Here is an 11672-nt window from a genome sequence, read left to right as displayed (position 1 = left end):
GTTTAGCTATGTTCAGGGATCATGTACGGTACCATGTACACCACAAATCTCCTGCAACATATTAATGAGCATGTCATCCTGACACTTTACAAGTTACCAAACTTATTCAAACTAATTTGAATTGAAAGATTAAATTGTGAATATTTAGAACATAATTTTACATTATCATGAAAAAAGCATATAGGCTATATTTTTCATGTTTTTCAAAAGAAACTAAACTAAACTAAAATGGGCCACGGACATAGACAAGTCTTATCACGGACACTTTTGTCCGCGTATGGACATGTTGATGACCCCTGTTTTCATGTAGCCTAATTCAACACGAAATCAAAATAAACTTATCTTGCCTTCCTTAACAGAGTACATTGAAGAGGAAATTACTAACCAAAGCAGAGTTGGGCGAGTGCCCATTCCAGCCTCCAAGCAGATTGTTCAGCGGCTATTGGGAAACCAGAGTTATTCAGGTAGCCTAACTTTTAAAATAAGTTTATTGACATATTATAACTTCTTTAGCTACAGTCATCATAACCAGCCCATTCAAGCCACATGAACTACTTACAAAGTATTCTATCATGTGTTAATAACAAATATTGATTTCTTCTTAGGAAAGGGGATAATAATAGTACAATATAATAGCTATAGTGCAATAAATAGTATGTGAAGATTGTGCCAGTTTACTGACTACAGAAAATCAAGACAACAGTTTACCCATTGTGAAGGACAGTATGAGGTACACATAAGTGATGCGCAGCGTCAAAATATATGTCTTTGAAATGTATTGGAGTGGAAGTCATAAGAACTAGGGGTGTCACGATTCACTTACCTCACGATTCGATTCAAAATCGATTCCTAGGGTGCCGATTCGATTTAAATTGCGATTCTGCGATTAATTGTGAGTAATTGCGATTCGATTCGATACTGCGATTTATTGCGATTAAATCCTAGGGTGCCGATTCGATTTAAATTGCGATTCTGCAATTAATGGCGATTCGATTCTGCGATTTATTGCGATTAAATCCTAGGGTGCCGATTCGATTTAAATTGCGATTCTGCAATTAATGGCGATTCGATTCGATTCTGCGATTTATCTCGATTAAATCCTAGGGTGCCGATTAGATTTAAATTGCGATTCTGCAATTAATGGCGATTCGATTCGATTCTGCGATTTATCGCGATTAAATCCTAGGGTGCCGATTCGATTTAAATTGCGATTCTGCAATTAATGGCGATTCGATTCGATTCTGCGATTTATCTCGATTAAATCCTAGGGTGCCGATTCGATTTAAATTGCGATTCTGCAATTAATGGCGATTCGATTCGATTTTGCGATTTATTGCGATTTTCTTCCCCAAATCACTTTGCTTTAATTATACTAGAACATTTTAAAACAATTCTGAACAATATATAAACCATGAAAAGTTGAATCATACACTTCAATGCAGCCTGATCATGTCAGTCAGTCTTTCTGACATTTATTTCAGACAAAGTGCCAGTGAAAAAGGTACAACCTTATAAAAACAACATGTTATTACATTACATCCTGGTCTTAAAGCTGCCAGTCAGTCATCTCATCAGCTGCTGGGAAAAAAACACAAACAGTACACATTCACACTTAGTTCACAGTGATGAAAAAAGATGTGCTGCAGATGAGCTATTTTAGCCTTTAACAACATCATCATCATGACATTTAACTAAACCTGATGTTCTTCAAGACCTTTACTGAACACAGAATATATGCAGTTCTAGGGACCACTAGGCATCAAAATGGACCCACAGGTCTTGTACAAATGAGAACAAATGGACCTACAGGTCTTCAACTTGAGAACAAATGGACCTACACTACAGGTCTACATCTTAAGAGTGTACAAGGTACAACCTTATAAAAACAAAACATGTTCTTAAAGCTGCCAGTCAGTCATCTCATCAGCTGCTGGGAAAAAAACACAAACAGTACACATTCACACTTCACAGTGATGAAAAAAGATGTGCTGCAGATTAGCTATTTTAGCCTTTAACAAATGGACCTAGACCTACACTACAGGTCTGCAACTTAAAAGAGTGTGCAAATGAAACCAAATGGACCTACAGGTCTTCAACTTAGAGTGTACAAATGACTAGGCAATGAATTATGTATTTAATTGTATCCATGTGGCCTAATGCATATTAAACTGGGAGTCACTGAAATTAAACAGATTGAGAAAGAAATGTTGAGAAAAGTAAATAAAATATCAAATAAATGTATAGGCTAAAGTAAAGTGCAATAACAAATAAAATTTACCTTGATATACATTAATATCATTCACATTAAATGAGCTCAACTTCAAAACTATGGACTTCCATTTGGTAAGAAAAAACAAACAAAAATGAATCAGGACTGCTACATTTAGCTAGTAATCAAAGTGCTCATCATCATCAAACTAGTGCTGGGGAATGTGGAGGTTCTTGTGCAAAAACAAGAGCTGGTCAACATGCTCACTAGTGAGGCAGCTCCTCTCAGCTGTGACAATGTCCCCGGCTGTGGAGAAAACACGCTCTGAAGGGACACTTGTCCCTGGTACACACAAGTACCGCTTGGTTAGTGTGGCCAGGAGAGGGTACTCACGGCGGTGTTCTTTCCACCAGTCCAGTGGCTTTTCAGACAGAGTCACAGGAGCAACCGCTTTGTATTGATTCACCTCCTCCGCTGCAGTGTCAAAGGGTGACTTCTCTGGTGCAGATGGTTCCGGACCTGCCCCATAGGTGTTCCCAAACAGTTCAGCCAGTGCAGAAGATGCTCTTTTTTTAGCAGGTGGGGGGCCCTGGGGGTCTTCATTCTCCTCACCATCACCGCCAGCAGCACTGGGCTCCTCCTCGTCAGAGTCTGGCTCTGTTCTCACCACCACATTTTCCTACAGGCCATGGTGCAACAAATAAAACAAAGTGGTACAACAATTAACTTAGCACTCTTATTTTGTATTTAATTTATTGTATTACTAACACCATACTACACACACACACACACACACACACACACACACACACACACACACACACACACACACACACACACACACACACACACACACACACACAGAGGACTAAATAAACATTTTTGCATCTCTCTAATGCTTATATATATTTATATATTTATAAATGATTAGTTACCTGAAGCTTCTCCTTCTCCATCATGGCTGCAGCTTCAGTGATCATTCTTGCAAAGGTTTCTTGCTTCTCATTTTCTGACAGGAATGGCAACACTTTAAATCTTGGGTCTAGTGCTGATGCTAGGTTGAGTGTGGTCTTCTCCAGCTCAGATGTGTACCTCTTTGCTAAGTCTTGGTGAATGGCTGCTTTGAGGTGTTTGACAAAGGGAGGATCCCCAATGTTTTCTTGGGTGTTCTGCAAAAGCTGTGCGTGCAATGGGGCTATGAAGGACAGAGTTGGATTGTTTTCATCCGACATGGCTTTGGTAGCCACAGCAAATGGCTTCATGGCCTGGACGAACAGCTCAGCATTGCTTAAGTCTGACCCACACAAAGTGTTGATGTCTTTCTCTGTCTGTCTGATTTCGTTGCTAAGCAGTGTAGCACTCACTGCTTCCTTTTGCTCCAAGAAACGCTCCACCATTGAATAGGCGCTGTTCCAACGCGTCGCCACGTCCGTTTCCAGTTTGTGCTTAGGGAGTCCCAGTCTATGTTGTTTTTCTAGGAAAATGTCGTTCGCTCTGGTACTTCTGTGGAAAAAACTAGACACCCGACGTATCCGTGCGAGTAGTCTTGAGACATCTGGTAACTTCAGTGCGCGCTGCGCGGCCAGGTTGAGGGTATGCGCGTAGCATCTGATGTGAAGAAAACCGGCTAATTCTGCAGCAAGAGACATGTTGGCCGCGTTATCTGTGACTAAAGCCGTGTCTTTCGCGTCGATTCCCCATTCGATCGTCACATCCTTGAGCAAATCTGAAAGATTTTGACCAGTGTGGCTCTCGTGCATGGCACGGGTTTGGAGGACTTGAGAGCACAGAGACCAGTCCTCTGTGATGTGATGGGACGTTACCGTAACATAACCCTCTGTGGCCCGAGAGGTCCATCCGTCACAGGTGAGAGCGACTCGTACTGCTCCGCGCAGCGATAGTTTTACCTTGGCCACAACCTCGTTGTAGAGTAAAGGCACGGCTGTGTCGGTGAAATAGGTCCTACATGGAATGTTGTAGCGCGGCTCCAAGTTGTAAAGCATGTTTCTAAAACCTTCATTCTCCACCACCGAATATGGGCGAAGGTCTTTGGCTATAAACTGTCCAATTGATCTGGTGATGCGTTTAGCCTTTTCCGAACCTTTGGGCATTTTTTGCAGTGTTTCATCGATGCTCTGTTGACCTGCTAGCAGCCGGTGTTCTGGGGAGGTTACTGACTTCACCTCGGCGTGGTGTCGGTCAAGATGTTGACCCAGGTTGCTTGTATTACCACAATACTTAACTACTCCACGACAGAGTTTGCACACAGCGTTAGTCTTGTCTAGCTGTGTGGTGCTTCCTTTCACTAAGTAAAACCCAAAGTGTTTCCATACTTTGGATTTAAAATGTCCAGGAACCGGTCGGATTTCCAATTCCACATTTTCTTCGTCCGCCATTTCGTGTTTTGCTATTTGCACTTGGCGCATACACATGACGTAACCTGCATACACATGACGTAACCACAACGCGCCACCACAACAAATAGCCTCTGCACTGTCTGCACTCTCCGTAGCACTGCCATCTGTTGGATGAAAGCAGCAACTTATTTCACCACAATAAAAAAAAATCGAAAAAATCGATTCTGAACATTTGAAACGATTAAAAAAATCGCGGCATTAAGAATCGCGATTTATTCACGAATCGATTTTTTTTGACAGGCCTAATAAGAACCCAAAAATACAAATACTCAAGTAAAGTACAGATACTCCAAAAACAGTACTCAAGTAAATGCATTGCGTTACTGTCCATTACTGACAGTTTCACACCAATAGATTCAGATCAAAAGGTTTAGATGCCCAATCAAGGCCAGTTGGTGGCAGTAAAATACCACTATGCTGGATAATGAATTATTATTGATTGCCAATGTATCCATCTGTAATCTAATAGGTTTCATGTTGGGATTAGTGAGCATTGTTGATTAGTGATCTTACAATTTATTGATTGCTATTATCAGTGTTGTTTCACTCTTAGACTAATTGTATTCAATTGTGTGTAAGCCAAGGCATTATATTGTCGGTGTGGGGTCCAAAACTGTTACTTTTCAAGATGTGGGAAAAAGAAGCTGTATTCCACTGAATAATACTTGTTAAGGGGCAAATAGGTGATAGGGGGCGAAGGCTTCAGGGCCTACTAAAGGGGCCTCGAACCTTGTCCTGCACAGCAAACAAGAAAATCTAAATCCTTCTACTAGAATCAAGGACGACACCCATGAAGTGCGGAGTCAGTGTTCGCCGTGTAGCTGCTTTCCATACCGTTAATGTACTTGCAGGATGTCCAGTTTGTATTAAACTCTGTTATTGCACAATACATTTCACACTCACACCCGGAAGTCTTCTGACGTAATTTTTGACGTAATCACAATTTTGGAGAACACATCTACAAGCTAACAACGTGTTGCGCCTCAACGCGTTGTTGCCTTGAAAATCTGTTAAGTTACAGATGGAACCTATGCTCAATAACATAACGACTAATTATCCTCTCTTTGCACACAGAAGAGACCCAACTCTCAGAGACAAATTGGTTCACTCATCTTCTAGTCCTGACTGTTCCACCTGGCTGTCCCTCAACTATAGATAGAGTTCAGGCTGCTACGTGGCCTCACATCTAGAGTTCAGGTCACTACGTGGCCCTCACATCTAGAGTTCAGGCTGCTACGTATAGCCCTCACATCTAGAGTTCAGGCTGCTACGAGGCCCTCACATCTAGAGTTCAGGTCGCTACATGGCCCTCACATCTAGAGTTCAGGTCACTACGTGGCCCTCACATCTAGAGTTCAGTCTGCTACGTGGCCCTCACATCTAGAGTTCAGTCTACTACGTGGCCCTCACATCTAGAGTTCAGGTCGCTACATGGCCCTCACATCTAGAGTTCAGGTTGCTATGTGGCCCTCACATCTAGAGTTCAGGTTGCTATGTGGCCCTCACATCTAGAGTTCAGGCTGCTACGAGGCCCTCACATCTAGAGTTCAGGTCGCTACATGGCCCTCACATCTAGAGTTCAGGTTGCTACGTGGCCCTCACATCTAGAGTTCAGGCTGCTGCTTGGCCCTCGGTGTGCACAATGCCACAAAACCACCAATTGTAAATTCTTCTCACATCCTTTGACAGGTAAAAAGTATAAACAAAAGAGTTTAATCAACTGTAACTCCACCTGTGTGGTTTACATGTTAACCTGTCCCTGTGGTAAGGCTTATATTGGCCAAACAAAAAGATACCTGAAACTGAAGATCTCTGAACACAAAACTGCTATACGCACAGGCAATATTGAATATGCCTTGGCTAAACACTACCTTGAGGCTAATCATGGTTCACCCTCATCTTTGTGCTTTGTAGGGATTGAACAAGTTACTACCCCTAGAGGGGGTAACCTCCCCAAATTGTTATCTCAGAGAGAAATGTTTTGGATTTATCAACTCAACACCATGCAACCAAAGGGCCTAAATGATGATTTCTCCTACAAACCCTTTTTATACAAAAAAAAAGTGCTCTGTCAATTTTATTATATATATTTTTTTTTTCTTGTGGGGTCCAAAGTCTTTCTGATGTGTGAATCCCTGTTGTGGCCATTCTGTGCCCTTTGGATGATTTCAAATATTATTTATAATGTCTAAAAAAGACTGTTCTGACTGTGACAGTGATATAGTGTAACTGATCAACTGATTGTCAAGCAAGGACCCCCCCCCCCCTTACACAGGTGGGGCTGATTATATGTGTATGTTTAAAAGAGGGGCCTGCAACCCCCATTGGCCGGGTTTCCCAAACGAATTTGAGCTTGTGCGTAGCCTAGAAGCTGCGTAAGAGCCTCCACGCAGCTGCGCAGTAGCAACCCCCCTAAGCACTATCTTCGTTAGTAGCAGCTGAGTGTGCCCTACGTGCCATCTAAACTGGCTTCTGGAGACACCATCGTCGTAGGTTCTCAAGCGCACGGCGTTACGTGTGTGCTAAAACTACATTCGGAGACAGCATGCACGTAAAGACCTCCTGGACGAAGCCTATACGTAAAGCCTAAACTACGTAGTGCTGTCCTACGCTACACAGCAGTTTAAACTCCCTTTGCAAATATATACAGTGAAATGGATCATAAAAATACCAGAGCCAACTGTCAGATGTCCTGAAGCAGTCCACTACAAATACAGCTTTTGAATAATATATTTATGAATTAAATTACAGTGGTGAGGTAACATCTGCAAGGTAAATAAAACACTAAAGTGTCCCCATTATGCTAGTAAATTAAATATACTTAAAATACCAAAAGTAAAGGTATGCAGAATGTCCCATTTCCCAAATTTAATATGTATTAAAATCTTTTGAAAATAGCAGATCTACTAGCTTGTGAGGCGTTGTGAGCTTGTAGATCTGCTTTCAAAAGATTTTTTAACCATTCATAAACATGGCGAGTGCAACAGCTGTCACTTTGAGAGAGGAACAGGGGACTTTCATCAAAACGTTTAACTATAAAACTTAGAAATTAAGGAAACATGCTCAGCATCATTTATATACCTTTAGTTAAAGGTAGGGTAAGTGATTTGCTTTGGTTAAAATAAGTGTTAAATAGCTCTATATTCTGATAGTACTCATTGCTATAGAGTGTTTGTTCAGTAAAAGGAGTCTCCTTGTCTCTCCAGCTCTTTATAAAACAGAAAATGCATTTTCGTTTCAGTTTCATTTCCAATTTTATCCAACCAGGACAGAGAACTCAATCAGGATACAGATTAAACAAGTGAAATTGGAAGTGATGACACTAAGAAATGAGCAGACAAAATTGGAACTGGAACACTATACAAATTAAGCTTAAAAATAGGTACTTTCTCCTGATTTGCTGAGATTTTGACACCTACCGAAAAAGGTATTTTCTGTTTATTAAAGAGCTGGAGAGACAGGGAGACTCCTGTTACTGAGAAAACACTCTATAGCAATGATTACTATCAGAATATAGTATTTTAACCTTTTAACAAAATACTTTTTGTTTTGACCAAAAAATATCACTTATCCTACCTTTAACTTGGCTTATGCTTAATATTTTTATCAGATGATCGGATCATCCGTGAGAGTACAATTTGTAAACTTCGGGTTCATGCATAGAGGACGAAGCAGCGCAGCCGCTCGCCCTACCCAAAAGAACAGATCTGCAAGCTGTCGACACGGCATGTCGCAGTGCGTTGACAGCTTGTCTGTTTTTTTGGGTAGGCATCGCACGTTACGCACCGGCCCTGCCGTATTAAAAAAAAAAAAAAAAAAAAAATCTCTTTGGGAAACGCGGCCATTATCACTTTTTAATCTGCTCTGAGGAAGGCTGCGGCCGAAACGCGTTAGCGTTCTCTCAATAAAAATGAGAAATGACATCTGAGCCAGTCTTGCATTATTTATTTTGGAGTGCCGCTTTTTCCCCTTTGGTGTTTTTTGATTCAAATAATTCCTTTGTGGTATTTGTCACTGTATATACACTGCATTTAACCCATCCTAAGTATCAGGAACAGTGGGTGCTACTAGTGCCTCAGGGAGCTATTGCTGTGACCTGTCACCTTCAGCTTCCCAGGCGGGCTCTCTCATTCAGCTATGGCCGACCCTCTGCTGTAGTTAGAGATTTGATTACCCAGGAATTCATTAATCATCCCCTAGAGTTAGTGTCGAAGTGTCCTTGAGCAAGGCGCCGAGCCCCTAATTGCTCCCGATGAGCAGGTTGGTGCCTTCCATGGTTTCCTCTGCCATCGGTGTATGAATGTGTGTGAATGGGTGAATGTAATGCACAATTGTAAAGAGCCTTGGATAAAGGCACTATATAAATGCACCATTTGCTGTATGAACAGGACGTTTAATATTTTGTGAAAATTTTATATTAAATTCAGCATTGTCAATATCTATTTATCCTCAAAAAACAATAATCACAAAAACACTATGAATTGTAAAATCACCATCACAAAGCACCACATACACTAAATATTAGAAAAAAGTTTGTTTTAATGTAGATTACAGGGAGACAGAAAACACAGCTGTCCACAGGCGCGGAACAAACTCTGACTACAATATATTTCCATATTAGTGCGAGCTCCACCAATCACTGACATCACTGCTACACATTAGAATTGTGGGTAGTGAAGTATTTGTTCCCTGACCAGTGGTAGAAGAAGTACTGACATTTCTTACTTAAGTAAAAGTATCAATACCGCAATGTAGAAACATTCCGTTGCAAGTAAAAGTCTGGTATTCAAAATTCACTTGAGTAAAAGCACAAAAGTATTGGCATCAAAATATACTTAAAGTACCAAAAGTAAAACAACTCATTATGCAGAATGTCCTGTTCTGTTTCACAAGCTATCAAATGTATACATTTGATAAAAATATTTGGAAAATAGCAGATCTACAAGCTCACAACACGTCGCGATGCGACACGTTGTGAGCTTGTAGATCGGCTATTTTCAAATAGCCAAAGATTAAATAGCTCTAAGTGGTTAAAGTACGCTTTGTAATAATAATCAAAATCTACAAAGTAACTAGTAACTAAAGTTTTCAAATAATTGTAGTAGAGTGGAAGTAAAAGTATTCACAATTGGAAATACTCCAGTGAAGTAAAATTACCTCAAAATTGTACTTACGTACAGTTCTTAGTTACTTTACACCACTGTCCATGACACTGTGATTAAACATATTTTCCTTAAAAGATTGATTGCATAAAGACGTGTGGCTAAGTTCTACAGGAGCATATAGCCTCCTTTTACAAACACGAGCGAACATGAGATAAGTCTACATTGGATTGTTACGGAAATAATAAGCTCATTGTGATATCGTAGCTTTGCTGATATCTAGAATAACCACTTCAGTATTTCAGGTCACTGTATGTTTATTTGCTTTCAAGTTGTCGTGTACAGGAACCGGCTTGGGTAAACAACATGCTGCCTGGGAGCAGCCTCACTGCGCATGTCAGAATGCTTTCTAACCAGGGTCACCAGACTTAGTATCTGGTGCCCTCCTCCGGACTGGAGTGATAGAACAGGTTACAATTATCACAAGATATCACATCCCTTCCCCCTTAAGCTGAACACACACATCAACAGTAGACCCCCAAAACAAGTAGAATAAAGTGCTTCAATTTGCTAAACTGTAAACAACTGGCACTTAAAACACATCCTCAAATAACAACAATAACAGCCTCTTTTTTTTTTTTTTTTTTTTTTTACGAGGCACCACAAAGTCCACATTCAAGTTACTTAGTTCAACACAGGGAAGGTGGGTAGACCACCACACTTCCCATGAGCCTCAGAGCGTATTCTTGCTCTTTTGTTGAGAGGACTCACTATTTATACACAAAGTCAGTTAAGTGAGCAGGAGCTCGTCTCACCCTCAGGGAGCAGCGCGGTGTCGGCGGTGGCTCTGCTCCTCCGGCCAGCGGTCCCACAGCAGGAGGTTGAACCGGAATCACCAGAGGAACGGCTGCCCTCTCACTGATGGGAGGGGCGACGACAGAGTCCTCCGCCGAGGCTTCCGTGGACAGGTCTGGAAACTGAAGACCTCCGGTCTCCATACTCTCCTCTGCGGCTGTTGTTCCGCTGGCCGTCGTTGCATAGCGCTGTCGGACCTGATCAACGTGACGCCTGACAGAACGCCCACCTCCAACCTGCGCCGTATACGACACTGGACCAGTGCTTTCTTCAATGACTGCTGGTATCCACTTTGGTCCGTAGCTGTAGTTCCGGACAAACACGTCATCCCCTGGTGCAAAACTCCTCAGCTTGCTGTGTGCATCATGCCTTACTTTCTGTTTGAGTTGACTCTGGCGGACCTTGCTCTTCACATCCGGCAGCAGTAGGGCTGGGGCGGTATGGATTTTTATTTTCGGCGGTAATTACTCCCCGTTACGGTACGGTACGGCGGTATTTACCGCCTCATGCACGCGCGAATTTTTTTTTGTAATACCGCAGCCAATTTTAAAGAACCGCGGGTTACCGTTACCGTTACCTCGCCATTACCGCTACCGCGTTGTTACCGTTACCGCGCCGTTACCGTTACCGTGCCGTTACCGACGGTGGGTTTTGCACCGTCGTCATTATTATTATTATCATCACCTATGCTGTTGCATTGTCTGAAGTAAGCCGAACAAAAATGAGTTTTGCTCTTAAGCAGTGGTGGAAAAATGCTCAAATCTTGTACTTAAGTAAAAGTATCAATACTGAAATGTGAAAATACTCAGTTACAAGTAAAAGAGAGAAATACCTGGATGATGTTTTCTCTCATCTCTCGTAGTTAACCAGTCTGCGTGGCCGACTGGCATCGTTCCTAATGTTTATATTCCATGACCATGATGTTAGCGTAATCCGTTAAAGATTATTGGAAAGCTATCTCAGATAAAAACTATTAGGATTAAGTAAAGTAGGGAATCTATCCCCGTTTGTTATGAAACTTATGAAAGAAATGAAACCGTCGTATGTTTTGCGTCAGTGCCGTGAATGCCGTCAATCGATTGGTCTCGG

At 41.7% G+C, this 11672-nt stretch overlaps 1 protein-coding gene across 1 annotated transcript; it reads right to left on the bottom strand.

Annotated features, from left to right (window-relative positions):
• Positions 1 to 1898: 1898 nt before the first annotated feature.
• On the bottom strand, positions 1899 to 4605 carry LOC308083690 (E3 SUMO-protein ligase ZBED1-like; the record flags this gene model as incomplete). The annotated part of the gene is made up of 3 exons (XM_080426004.1): positions 1899 to 1930; positions 2477 to 2888; positions 3145 to 4605. 3 exons carry the CDS (start codon positions 4603 to 4605, stop codon positions 1899 to 1901), a joined length of 1905 nt encoding a protein of 634 aa, XP_080282130.1.
• Between the last annotated feature and the right edge of the window lie 7067 nt (positions 4606 to 11672).

Source organism: Gymnoscopelus braueri, assembly GCF_963280865.1.
Source record: "Gymnoscopelus braueri genome assembly, chromosome: 4".
NCBI classification, from domain to species: Eukaryota; Metazoa; Chordata; class Actinopteri; order Myctophiformes; family Myctophidae; genus Gymnoscopelus; species Gymnoscopelus braueri.
The sequence above is the reverse complement of the archived record's forward strand: the minus strand, read 5'-3'. Positions and strand labels throughout refer to the sequence as shown.